General features: G+C 40.5%; 1 protein-coding gene across 2 annotated transcripts in view; it reads left to right on the top strand.

Moving 5' to 3' along the window:
- Positions 1–14,919, top strand: part of LOC143286828 (uncharacterized) — a 73,728-nt gene that overhangs the window by 1,490 nt on the left and 57,319 nt on the right. For both annotated transcript variants that reach the window (XM_076594648.1, XM_076594647.1), the window contains exon 3: positions 4,508–5,728. In XM_076594648.1, coding sequence (XP_076450763.1) covers positions 4,508–5,728 — 1,221 coding nt within the window. The remainder of the gene's footprint in view (positions 1–4,507; positions 5,729–14,919) is intronic.

Genomic DNA, 14,919 nt, shown 5'->3' with positions numbered 1-14,919 from the left:
TCCTATTGTCCAGCCGTGCACCAACAGGTAGATAATGCTACAACAATTAGTGCAGCGATATACATTCAAGAAGGGATAGAGGTCCACCTGCACCTATACTGATAATCATTCATGTGCAGCGCGTGTTAATTAAATTCAGTGATCACCATACACTTCGTGTCGTCTCTGTGTTTTTACCTAGAGGACCGAACGAACTAAATACAGAATAGATACATGACGTTCAGGATAATGAAACATGGTTCATAGGGGAGATTTTAAAGCCCATTCACCTTTTTGGGATAGTATCAGTATCAATATTAGTAGATCACTGCGTTCGGACAAATCCATATTCGGAACACCACATCTGCCAAGCAGATGCCTGACCAGCAGCGTAAGCCAACGCGCTTAATCAGGCCTTGAGAAAAAAAAGAAAAGTGAGTGATTATTTAAATATATTCAGAAAAAAAATGAACTAATAAAGAAGTAAATGAATATTTAAACATGTCTGTTTTTTTGTTTTTTTTGTTTTTTTAAATCTATATCCTCAGTATTTATGGACTCTGTTATAGATAGCAAGGATATTTTCAAATTTCTCAAATAAGAGCAAACTGCCAAAGTTACCGGGTTCCTATTATCCAGCCGTGCACCAGCAGGTAGATAATGCTACAAAAGTTAGTGCAGCGATATACAAGTCACCAGAGAATCTTATTGCAAAGAAAAGAGCAAACCATTTTAGCAACATGGTCATTGCACAGGTTAAAAGACTGTATTGGTCCTCCTTCTGTAGTAATGAGATATATGATCATAAAGATTTAAAAAAAAAATGGTCTGGAAAAAGAATAACGAAATGAAAGAAGGTATACTCTTACCTTTTTTAGATATGCTCTGGGTTTAGGTCCTCAAAAATTTGCAGATATGTTCATGTGATATAGGGAGTCTGCAGGTTCCAGCAGTCACCGTATAACTATGTCTTGATTGAAGCTTCTCTAACTGAAACTGCAGCTGTTGATAATCAGAAAAAGAGACAAAAAGGCTCTCCAGTCGATTCTTCAACATTTTAATGCAATCTGGAACTTTCTCCACTTTTGATGTGAGATTGTTTATTGTTTCATGCTTGCTTTTTCTTGACACTATTTCTTCAATCTTTTTATACCATTACCAAGTTCACTTCAGCAGATACAAAAAACGAATTTAAATGTGAAATCTTGATACCCAAAACTGTCCACTACTTAATCATCAGTTGTAAACAAGTGCATACTATAAAACTATCGCCCCTATAAAATCATATTCTGAAATGTTAGCTGTTTGAGGATGGGACAGATAGATAACAACTTGTTACACTTATAAACATCAGGTTGGCTCCACAATGGTCTCACAATCAGCTTCAAGACGCCAGATCGCATGGTTTCGTGTGGAAAACAATTGTGAAATCATCACAGAACACTCTAAATATGTTTACAACCAGTCTGCTTTATTCCTGTGGGTGGTAGGTGCTTGGTGGATAAACTTTATTTTCCCGACTAATATCGCTTAGTTGCACGATATACACTATATTTTGAACGAAAATTCTTCAAACCATTATTTATTGTATTCTGAAGCACAGGAACATGGCATATGTAAATGTGAGCCACAAAAACCACACGATCTTGCCACTCAAAATCAATACAACTCAAACAGCATTTTGGGATAAGGGGAAGCAACTCGACCAGTTTGACTCCCCAAAGGGAGAACAACTTCATCATCTTTTGTGGAGGTCCTTAAAGGTAAAAGTTTTTGTTTTTTGTTTTTTTCTTAAATAATTCTGAAGCGTTTATAGCAATATCTGTGATACCTATGCTCTGGGCTTAGGTCTTCAAAAATGTGCAGACATGTCCATGCGATGTAGGAAGTATGCAGGTTCCAGCAGTCACCGTCTAACTATTTCTTGACTGAAGCTTTCATTACTGAAGCTGCAGCCTTTTGTATTAGAAATACAGATAAAAGGCTCTCCAGTCGATTCTTCAAAATATATAATGAAGTCTGGAACTTCTTCAACCCTTGATTGGGAGGTTGTTTCAGGTTTGCTCTTTCTTGACACTATTTCACCTATCTTCTTTTACCATCACTGGCTCCACTCTAACAGATGCACTAAACAAATGTAATTGTGAAATCATGATATCCAAAACCGTCCACATCAACAGGAAACAAGACCACACTATAAAATTATCTCCCCCACAAAATCACATTCCCGAAATCTTTGCTGTTTGAGGATAGGAGAGTTAGACAAAATCTATTTATAAACATCAGGTTGTCCCCACGGTGACCTCACAACTACCTTCAAGATGCTAAATTGTGTAGCTTCGTGTGGAAAGTAATTGTAAAATCATCACAGAACACTCTAAATATGTTTAAAACCAGTCTGCTTTATTCCTGCGACTGTTTGGGGGGAGGTGGTAGGTGCTCGGTGTGTAAACTTCTTTTTCCTGATTAATATCACTTATTTGCACGAAAGACACCATGTATTTCGAAGTGAACGAACATTCTTCAAATCAATATTTATTGTATTTTGAAGCAGGGGAAGAAAGACAAATCCTGTCAAAACAGCATTTTGGTGGTAGGGAAACAACTCGACCAGTGTGACTCCCCAAAGGGTCAACAAAATGGTAAAGTTTTAGGTGATAATATAATCAATGTCAGTAAACTTGAAACTATTCATCAATGAAATACGTACAATGATTTTATCAGATTAAGACAGATCCATGCATTATCGAACAGTATAAAACTGAACACTTTTGTGACTAAGTTAAAAACAACAACCAAAAAACAAAAAAAAACACACACAAAAACAGATGTGAAGTGGGCATGTGGAGAACTTATCTCAAAGCAAACACGTAGTATTTGAATGTCAGGGTTTGAAATCGCTTTTACCTAACTTTTCTGAAAGTTCATTTGAATGTTTTTTTCTTCTTTTAAAAAATACAATTTCAAGATGTTAACTGCAACTGCAGAAGGTGTGATGCGCAATCCAACAGGACATTTGTTAGTTGTTTGTGCTAGCTTTCTCTACCATTTTGCTTTTGTTCCCTTTAAAAAAACAAACAAACTTATTTCTTATGTTCACACACACACACACACACACACACACACACACACATCTAAGCTTATCCGGAAAATGGTGAGTCAGCAAACATCGCGGGTGAACCCAGAAATTTGGAAGACAATAGGGGCGAGAAAAGCAGACAATAAAAATTACACCCGCACAAAATCACAGAAAAAGGACTAATAGCATTCGAAGACAACACAAAAATAATACTTCGTGTACAGCGCAAAGGAGGAAAAACAGAAGAAAACACTAAAAAAAAAACCAACAGAAAAGGACCCAGATGAGCTCATGCTGTGACATCCCGCACTTTCAGGAGAAATGTTATTAGTTCGTATCCAGACCTCACTGGGCTTTGTTCAGAAACTAACCGAAAACACAGCTATCATTTGGAGGTACTTTGGCAGGTCAGAAAAATGGGAAATCTGAGATCAAACATTACTGCCCACAGAAACAGCAAGCAGTATTACGCCTGAAGAGCAGGACCACAGCATGGTCCTTTACTAATGATTACTTAAAGCCTGACGAAAGGAAGGGGGTATCGCATCAAAATAATACTGTTCTTAAGAGAAACCCAATAATGTTAAAAGGTAAGTAATAACAACGTTTGAAATACCAATTCAACCACATCTTGTTCACAGTCCGCGTAAATTATAAATCGAGTTCACAATATTTGCTTCCTTCATGCACAAAAAATGAACATAGAGTTGCCTTTCTGTCTCTGTCTCTCCTCTTTCTCAAACATGTACTCATTACTCATAATTGGTATCATCTATATCAAAGTGGCTTCCGAATGAAACTCTTGTAATATTGTACTCACCAGTCTCCAGGCAAGGTAATAAGAGCGAAGTCAAAAAATAATCAAACAGAAAAAGCCGACACGAGCTAACAAATACACATTAACATTTCTTTTTTCCCTTCGAAACATAATATTATTTTCGTTATTAATATTCAAAGTTTTTTTTTTCTGAAAAAAGACACGAAGTCGAAACGAAGGCTTTAATCATTTTTTTTCTCAGAAAATAGTAAGTGGAATTTAATGGAGTTTTGTCGGGTTATATGATATGTAGGTAAACATTTTTTTTTCTGGTGCTATCAAAAAAGGGACAGAGAAACAGATAATGAAATTCGTCAGCAATATCATTTGTGGAACATTTATCACAAGTTCTTTCATTTCTGGGTAAATGGATCTCACTGAACAGGACTGAGGAACATTCAAATATTGATCATGATTCTATCACCGGAATACTGTTTGTTGATTTTGTTAAAGCTTCAATATATGAAAGGATGTCGATCATATTGTTGTTGGGACTGATTCAAATCATACATATGGACTGATTTAAATGCTCTGTGTCTGTCTGTCTGTCTGTCTCTGTCTCTCTCTTCAAGTTCTTCGTGATTATATACACAAACTTTTCACGTTCAAGATACTGTATGTGGCATATCTAGGTGCGCTTGGCGATTTCGAAGGATGGGCCAGAGGAAGTGACAGCACAGCGGGTGGGGGATTGTCGGGTACACGTCTACGTCATCTTTTCCATTCAAGGGCAGACAAGCAAGCTAACAACCAAGACATGATGTGGTATAATCGTTACAACACCCAGGACAGGAAAGCCGACGCCAGTGAGGAGAGCGGGGCATGGCACGTGCCCTTCAACTTGCCTGCCATGCACAGGAGAGGATCAGCTGCTTCACATGGCTGGGGGACAGACCAAGCGTCGTGGGGGGTGAACAGTAACATCATGGGGAGGGGCGGAGATTCTAGCCAGGAGGATAGAGTGAGTGGTCCAGTGGTGCACGGACTGTATGATAACAGTGGCCATTCTTCCCAAAGCTACAGCCGCAGTCAGGGTGTCCCAGCTTTCACGGGTGGAGGGGGGGACTCTGCTCAAGAGGAAACGAGAGGACCCGTCATGCACCATGTTAGCAGGCACTCCTCTGCTGATCTGCATGGAGGGCCCGTCATGCACAACGTCTGGGATACCTCTGGGGAATACTCTTCCCGTGCTAGTCCTATCATGCATCATTTCTGGGAAGATTCCTCACATGAACTGGATAGCGGACCGGTATTCCATAACTTCTGGAGTAGTGATGGTGGGGAGGATGACTCTCAAGAACACCAGGGGATACCAGTTCTTCCATGGGAAGAAGACGAGACTGAAATTGGTGGCGTATCTTTGGGCGATTCTTCCGTGGCAGGTGATGAACCGTGGAGAGTTGATTCAGCAGGTATTGGTGCTGACGACTTCCTGCATCAGTCTGACAGTGATGACTCCAGGTCTGGTGGGGCATCGTTTGAAGGTGGTTACAGTGAAGGTGGTAACAGTAAAGGTGGTTACAGTGAAGGTGGTAACAGTGAAGGTGGTGACAGTGAAGGCTTCAGAACCACTACTCGAAGAACTTCAAAGCCATCACCTCTCACTACTCAAAAGACAACTGATTTTAGAACAAAGACTACAGCTAAAATGATTACCACTAAACCCACCACATCTAGATCTGCAACAACCAGATTGACCACCAGCGAAACGCCCAGCACCCGTTCTACCGCAAGGAGGACAACCACATCTCCCACCTCCACCAGCACAACTTCATCACCCACCACCACCAGGCCAAGGACAGGTACAACAGCTGTGACCACCACGCCTCTGCCAACTCCCTTTTCCAACACCAGTAAGTCTTTTGTCTTAAGTCATGTCAGGACAGGAAAAATGTTACCAAAACACCCAACATGTTTCTTTCCATACCTCCTCTACTCAGAAAGCATCAATTAATTTTGTGGGTAACACGGTTAACACCGCTTACATATGCAAAAGCAATAGGAATGTACGCAACATAAATACCCAACACGTAAGTATCTATACCGATCTTAAAGATGTTAGGTTACAGAAAAAGAGCATGCAAGATGCCATGCACCCAGGTACAATAAGTCATCTGACGTCGCACACCGAAAACACATTAACGTTCATCAATGTTTGGAAACAGACAAATGTATGCATGACTGACAGTTAATCCACTAACGAACTGAAGCCGACATTAAACAGAACTCTCCGTCGGACAAATTGTGTATACACATGCATATTGAATACAAACCTTTCCGTTATTCAAAATAACTTTTGAAAATTCGTGTGGTTTTTGTTGTTGTTGTTGTTTATTTGTTTTATTTTGTGATACAAGCAAACAGACAATCAATTGCAAATAAAAAATCTGAAATGAGGACACTTAAAATCATCTTGCCGACTGTAGTGTCATTCTAGAGTAAATGGAATTGGGGGGAAATGTTTCAAGCAAAAGTTACCAGCTATGGCTAATGATTAAACCAAAACACACGCAGCATAGGGAGTGATAAACTGTCTTTGTTGGCTTTATCTGAGTTTCATAGATATACAAAAAGCAAGCGGATATGTGTCGGGAGAGGGGGGGGGGGGGGGGGGGAGAGAGAGAAACAACAACCAATGTCAACCAATAAGGAAACCTCTTCTTTTGAAGTTCAAGACGGTTCCACTCCATTTTGCAGCCTAATCTATTTCTCTCTTCACACCTGCTCTCTCTCTTTCCCTCTCTGTTTGTCTCTATCTCTGGATCTGTTTGCTTGTATACAACCTGCACCCAGATGTACACATATCCTCACGCATGCAGAGAGACGCTTAGACATTTTGACATTTTGTTGTCATTACCAGTAAGGGTCTATTGATAAGGGGAGTTACAGGTTATTTGTTTAACAACAAAAATGCAGCAGAACACATTCGGCTGACTCCAGCAGTATAAAGGTTCTACCTCTGGGTACTGCACACTCATACAATCTTTCAAAGTACGCCGAAACAAACAAACAAACAACAACAACAACAAAACCAAAAAAACCCCGAAGCAAACACCCAAACAAAAATATCAAAAAGGAATGATAATTATCGTCAAACTCGACCATTCATTCTTATGGTGATAATGTAGTAAATCAATATTTACTTATCATCAGAACATTTACTCAAAATATACATAGTATATATGATTATCTTCCTTCGTTATTTCTGGTATTATTATGATTAATAAGACTATGCCTTAACTTAAATTTGGCTACTGACTATTGTAAAATCATTGTCTATCTTTTAGCCATATCTAACTGAAAAAATGCGCATTTTTCTCTCAGTTAGTCACATTGAAACAGCAAATGTCTTTAATCATCAACTTTAGATGCACACAAAAGGCATGGCGATTCTGTGGTTTTTCTGGGTTGAAACCATCTTTTGTCTGCATTTAAGCTAAATGTTCTCAGCCGAAATCTTGCCAAATTTAATCTATGCCGTTTATGTGTGACAACTATAAGGCATTTTCCATCTGAAATATGCTTTTAAATGTGAACACTCCCCACCCCACAGCCCCTTTTTCCCATGTCTGAATGCCAATTCCGCTTATAAGAACAAATGAGTCTGTCTTTAAATTCTGATATAAATTGCTGTTCATTTCCCACATCCTGATACATCGCCACAATTCCAAATCCATGTACACACAACGCCCTTTTTGCACTAAAAGCCCAGTTTTTCTTATCTGATTCTGTAACAGCATTATATCGCAAGCCTGTCTACATAAACATTATTGTTCAATTTCAATTATTTTAGCCAATGTCTAATGCATTTCACAAATGTTTTATGTATAAAAGATACAGGTTTAACTTGTGTGCCAAACATTTTCTAAAAAATACACCACCTACCCACACATGAACACACACACAAACACGAACGCACACGCGCTCGCTCGCACGCACGCACACACACACAAAGAGTGAAAGTAGCCACACGTGACCAGTTTACAACCCATCCACTCTTACATTTATGATGGACTCAAGGTCCCGAACCCACTTGGTGAGGAGATGTGGCGTCACTTTTAGGACACAGCGTAGTGTCGTGAAGAGCCGCGCCCTCGCAGATCACGGTGGGCACGGACGTGCACTCGCACGCGCGGACACACACCCATATACACGCACGCGCAATCGCACACACAAACACGCAAGCATGCACGCACACTCACTCACACACATACACACACGCCAAGTACACCCGCACACATATACTCCAACCCCTCCCACCACACACCCCATCAACGTTAACATGAAAGTACTCTCAAATACACGAAACACACGCGCACGCATACATTCACACAAACAAACACACAAAACTCATACGCGCTTGCGCACACAAACACACACACAACAACAACAACAACAGCAACAACAACAATAACAACAACAACACACAACCGTATCAACGACAACTGTCGTACTGATGCACAGCAGCATAATATATCGCAAATATATCATTGCCTGCATATATTGTCGCTGGGTCACAACGATCCTCCTTGCATGTTTTGCTGAAGGGCGATAATATGTTCAGGGTGACAATATATGCAGTCAGGGTTTTCACGTAATATTGTCGCCGGCGACAATAAATGCAGAGGGGCGAAAATATGTGCAGGGCGACAAGAGAGAGAGTCAGAGACAGACAGACAGACATCTGTCAGGAGGTCCGTGCCGGTAGGACTGGTTTATTACAGAGTGGTGTGCCCGTAGCCTAACCCCCTGAATAGTTGCACAACACGGAAAGACGGTCAGACAGACAGACAGACAGGCAGGCAGGCAGGCCTTGCTCCATACTGTGATGGAAGAGCCACTGTCCCAGTGATCCCGCATTCTTTGTCACGTGCACTTCTAAAAACGTTCAAGTGCTTACACGACGACACGGGACCAGACAACACTGTTTTCTGTGTCCACTGCCCGTGTGCCTGTCTGTCTGTTTGTCTGCCCTCTTTCATCTTCGTCGGTTCCCTGTTTGGTTGGTCCTGTCTTTGAAGGTATCTCTGACCTCCCGTCCGACCTAGCCCCTAGCCCCTCTCGGTGTGATTCTTTCTATATCGCTCTCTCTCTCTCTCTATATATATATATATATCCCTTCTCTCTCTCTCTGGCTCTCTATGTCTCTCTTTCTCTGCCTCTGTCACTCTCTTTCTGGGCTGGGTAAAAAGAATGTTTCATTTCGTCTCCTCTCTCCTCATCTCACCATTCTCTCTTTGTCCGTGTGTATGTGTGTGTGTGTGTGTGTGTGTGTGAGAGAGAGAGAGATTCATATTTTTGTTTCTATTTTGCAGTCTTATCTCACTTTTTTATATTCTCAGGTTCATTTTTGACTCACTTGTGTAAACAAAGTGAGTCTATGTTTTAACCCGGTGTTCGGTTGTCTGTGTGTGTGTGTGTGTGTGTGTGTGTGTGTGTGGCCGTGGTATACTTTAACATTGACATTTTCTCTGCAAATACTTTGTCAGTTGACACCAAATTAGGCATAAAAATAGGAAAAATTCAGTTCTTTCCAGTCATCTTGTTTAAAACAATATTGCACCTCTGGGATGGGCGCAACAAAAATGAAGCCTAATTATATGCAAACTGCATTTACTGATATTTTTTGTATTCTCTAAACTTGGCACTTTGATCTGATATTCTGACCCAACAACAAGAGCAGTCATTGTTATCATTTTCTATTCAAACAGGAACTTCTTTTGCTAAGCATGGAAGTTTTATTTATTTTGGAAACGTTTTGGTGCAGATAGTAAAGAAGGGAAATTACTCTGTAATTAATGCTAGGGGAGTTAATTTGCTTTAAACTGATCTTTCTCATCTTAAACATTACATTTTGAAATTATACTCAATACATAAAAAGCTTGGATTTTTTTTTTTTTAAGTGTATCACAAGTGAGTCTTGAAGGCCTTGCCTCTCTTGTTTTTCGATAAACCAGGAATCGTAACTGAAAGCTCCGGGTGACATTAATTGCCTGTGTGACAGCTTAATCATGGACACACTTTCGTACGTGTTCAATGATTGTGACGAAATCTTTGCGTTTTTCACTAGTCTAACGTATGTGCATCTCTATTAATGCGGTGTGGCTTGTACAAAAGACACTGGCATAACATGCATGATTTAAACGTTCTTGATACAAAATTATGAAATAGGTTATTTGACAAAGTTTCATGCGTTTTTACATTTTTGGCTTATAAACAGATAGACAGGCATCCTCACACAAACACATACACGCACACTCACACACGCACACACACGCGCACGCACGCACGCATGCACGTACGCACGCACGCACGCACGCACACGCGCGCGCACACACACACACACACACACACACACACGCGCGCACATATACACTTATTCGCACACATTCTCACTTATAACTTCACATCTAACCATGTGGAACGTTCAGATATATGTATGTATGGATCACAGTTTCAAGGATATGGTGCGTGTGTGATACAAATGTTCCGTGCGTCACAGTCACCAACTGAGCTTCCTGTGCGAATAAAAGAGTTCGTGCTTAAAAGAAAAGTACCCCGAAAACACAAGAAAACTAAAAAGGCCTACAACTAAACATAAAAAACAAGGTTTATGTGAACCCAGTCAAGAAATAAATGTCAGTTTCTATGTTAATGCCCTTTCCTAAATTTTCTGTTGTCACATGGAAGAGATAGTATCTTATTATTAATGATGCCAGCTGTCTTACAGGGGAAACAGGAACAATCACTTCACATCAATACTAAAGTGGATCACACGTCGTCAGTCAAGGCCTCATGGTAACTCCATTTCTGTAGAAATTCGATATGTTGCATGTTAATTCTGGGGACATATTCTTCTGTAATGTATTTGTCCTTTAAATGTTTTCTGAAAGCTGTAAATTATGCCATATTTTTATCACACTCACATTTATACAGATAAAACATAGCGCATATTATTAGACAGTCAAGTACATAATCAGTGCAGTATATATTGTCACTGCCAAATATTACAAGTCACTTTGTGAATCTAAACTTGTTTATATCACTTTTGTTATTTAGGAAACTTTGCAATGTGTTGAAGAAGTATATCGCCATGTGATAAGACCAAAGCAAATATACGATTGTTTCTCGAGCATCATTGCAAATCGTCCATTTGTCGCTGACTGCTATACCCATCTTATGAAGGATGATATATGTCGCAAGTATTCTGTGAATCAATCTGATCTGAAACCATTTCAGCTTGGCTTCTTTAATTTTTGACTCACTTGTGTAAACAAAGTGAGTCTATGTTTTAACCCGGTGTTCGGTTGTCTGTGTGTGTGTGTGTATGTGTGTGTGTGTGTGTGTGTGTGTGTGTCTGTGTCTGTGTGTCTGTGTGTCCATGGTAAACTTTAACATTGCCATTTTCTCTGCAAATACTTTGTCAGTTGACACCAAATTAGGCATAAAAATAGGAAAAATTCAGTTCTTTCCAGTCATCTTGTTTGAAACAATATTGCACCTCTGGGATGGGCACAAAAAAATAAAAAAGAAGCCAAATTATATGCAAACTGCATTTACTGTTATATTTTTATATTTTTTATTCTCTAAACTTGGCACTTTGATATGATATTCTGACACAACAACAAGAGGAGTCATTTTTATCATTTTTTGTTCAAACAGGAACTTCTTTTGCTAAGCATGGAAGTTATATTTATTTTGCAAACGTTTTGGTGCAGATAGTAAAAAAGGGAAATTAATTTGTAATTAATGCTAGGGGACTTAATTTGCTTTAAACTGATCTTTCTCATCTTAAACATTACATTTTGAAATTATACTCAGTACATAAAAAGCTTGTGTGTTTTACTCTCAGTGTACTATGTTCATTTGCCCAAGTGGTCTTTTTCGGATAATACTAAAATCAGTACGACGAGTGGACTTTATAGATCTATTGGCTGAGCCCTGAAGGTCATGGGCAAAAATCAATTGCGTACACATATTTATACATAATCAAAGCGCGTGCTCATATTCTTCGCGAACGCGAACGACGCCATTTTGTTTCAAGTTGTTGACCTGCCCGTTCAATCCTATATTCAATCGACAATACACGATAACATGTGATGGAAATTTGGAGAAGGAGACCGTTAAATATTTATTCAGAGAAAGATTTGTGAACGCCTCATCACTTACTGGATTATGCCCCAAACTGCCTTAAAGATATCCATAAAATCAGTCGGAATTCACAGTTAAAGATAATAAACCATGAGAGTTAATACCCTTGAATTGATGAAACGCAAAAATTTCCAGACTTGACTTTTCTCAAAATGAAGTCCTTTTCACTTCATACAACGTTTAGAAGTACTTGTACTTGGCTCTACATGTTATTAGTTTAACAAAATACTCAATTTTCATATCAACTTTAAAACTAGAATGAACGTAAAAGAGAAATTGAATCGACCGTGTCAACCGGGTGTAACAAAACTTGTACATCTATCTAGATCCAGAGAAAACGGCTAAATGTTGCAGTGTGATTGCGGCGATAGCCACGTCACCTTTACCGCGGACTTTAAAATAATTTTTAATTGTCCTTAAAGATTTTTTGAATGCCCAAGATACACCAGAATAATATGATTTGAACAGCGTTTTCACTGCGAATACCGCAATCGATTTATCGCCCTTTAAAAAAGCATGTTTAAATATTATATTTTTGAACGTCAGTTAAGGAGCCACGATAGTGTAACGGATAAGACAGTTTCTTCTCATCCGAACACGCGGGGTTCGAATCTGCGGTTAGGACTTCTTTTTTTTCTTCTTTTTCTTTTAACCCGAAGCTTTATAATAACAAATACAGAACACATTTTAACAATAAGATTTTTTTTAAAGTGTATCACAAGTGAGTCTTGAAGGCCTTGCCTCTCTTGTATTATCTGTTTTTGTTTAATGAAAAATGGTTTTCCAAATTGTATTATTAGTTATTTCATTTCTCACTGCAATAGTTTGGTTGGCTTTTATCAGCAACCAAGGTGTCATAGTTTACTTTCGTCCCTTTCTTAACACTTTCAAATATGGACAAAGATTTAGATGTATTTCTGACCTTATTACCACATAGATCAACACCCATTGTATTGCAGTACGCTGTGATCTCAAGAAGGCATCCTAGGAAATGTAGAAAGTTTGTTTGGATATCGTGAGTATGTGCGAATCAGAATCAGAATCATATTTATTTGTCATGAAAAGCACAAATGCAAGGTTCTAAACGCAACAATAAAGGGTTAAAAAAGAAACAAAAAACAAACAAACAACAATAACCAACAAATACACACACACACACACACACACACACACACACAACCGAACCCAACTAAATGTAAGGTGTTCTAAATAAATCGTGACATGTTCTTTGAAACATTCATACATGAATTTTGCTAGTCGAGGTTGCACATAGTCGCAGTTACGGTCATTTGCCTGAGAGCCAATGTGGATTCCGGAAAGAGCGCGGAACCACCGACATGGTGTTTGCTGCAATGCAGCTGCAAGAGAAATATCAGGAGCAAAATACTGATCTGTTCTCCACCTATGTCGACCTCACTAAGGCCTTCGACACCGTGAGTAGAGAGGGACTGTGGAAAATCATGGCCAAGTACGGATGCCCTCGGAAATTCATTTCCTTGGTCAGCCAATTCCATGAAGGCATGTAGGCTCGAGTCCAGGACAATGGCGAAACATCTGCTCCTTTTCCTGTCACAAATGGTGTCAAGCAAGGCTGTGTCCTGGCGCCAACACTGTTCAGCCTCATGTTCTCTGCAATGCTTCCTGATGCCTTCAGAGATGGCGATGTTGGAATTGGCCTAAAGTACCGAACAGATGGCAAGCTGTTTAACCTCAGAAGGCTTCAAGCAAAAACGAAGGTCATAACAGACATCATCAGAGACTTTTTGTTTGCTGATGATTGTCCCCTCAACGCTGGATCTGAAGCTGACATGCAACTCAGCGTTGACAAGTTTGCCACTGCCAGCAGGAACTTCGGCCTTACCATCAGCACGAGGAAAACTGAAGTTCTCCATCAGCCAGCCCCAGGGAAACCCCACGTTGAGCCTAACATCACAGTCAGCGGTCAGAGACTCAGTGCGGTGGAGCGGTTCACATACCTTGGCAGCACACTGTCACGAAATGCGACCATGGACGATGAAGTGAACGTCAGGATTGCAAGAGCAAGCGCAACCTTTGGCAGACTCTATGCAAATGTCTGGAACAGAAGAGGCATTGGTCTTGAGACCAAGCTAAAGGTCTACAGAGCAGTAGTTCTCCCCACACTACTGTATGCCTGCGAAACTTGGACAGTGTACCAACGACACGCAAAGAAGCTGAACCACTTCCACACAACATGTCTCAGGAAGCTACTGAACATCAAGTGGCAAGACTGGGCCCCAGACACGGAGGTGCTTGCAAAAGCCACCCTTCCCAGCATCTTCACCATCCTGATGCAGTCCCAGCTTCGCTGGGTTGGACACGTGGCGCGCATGCCAGACCATCGGCTGCTCAAAAGGCTCTTCTATGGCGAGCTGCAACAAGGGAAGAGATCACACGGAGGGCAGAAGCGCTTCAGAGATACTGTGAAAGTCTCTCTGAAAGCGTTTGATATCAACCCTGACTCCTGGGAGGAATCTGCAGTGGACCGTGACAAATGGTGCGCTGCTGTGCACAAAGGCGCCAAGTTGTGCGAGGCCAACAGGACTGCTGCAGCTGTTCAGAAGAGGCAGGCCAGAAAGTCACGGGCAAACAAGCTCCCTGACAATGATATGCCTGTCTTTGTCTGCCCCAACTGTCAGCGAACATTTCGTGCGCAGATTGGACTATTCAGCCATCTGCGCATTCACAGATAGATTCATGAGCATCCCCCCCCCATCCCCCCACCACCACCCCCACCCCCCATCCCCCAGCTGGATGACAACGATGGTCATCATCGATCTCGATGGACACATACCACCACCAGTCGCAGTTACACCATTGACTGACTGTATCAGTATTATCAAAATTTGTACGTTCAGACTTTATATTGGTCATT

The sequence above is a fragment of the Babylonia areolata genome, chromosome 10, assembly GCF_041734735.1.
Source record: "Babylonia areolata isolate BAREFJ2019XMU chromosome 10, ASM4173473v1, whole genome shotgun sequence".
NCBI classification, from domain to species: domain Eukaryota; kingdom Metazoa; phylum Mollusca; class Gastropoda; order Neogastropoda; family Buccinidae; genus Babylonia; species Babylonia areolata.
The sequence above is the reverse complement of the archived record's forward strand: the minus strand, read 5'-3'. Positions and strand labels throughout refer to the sequence as shown.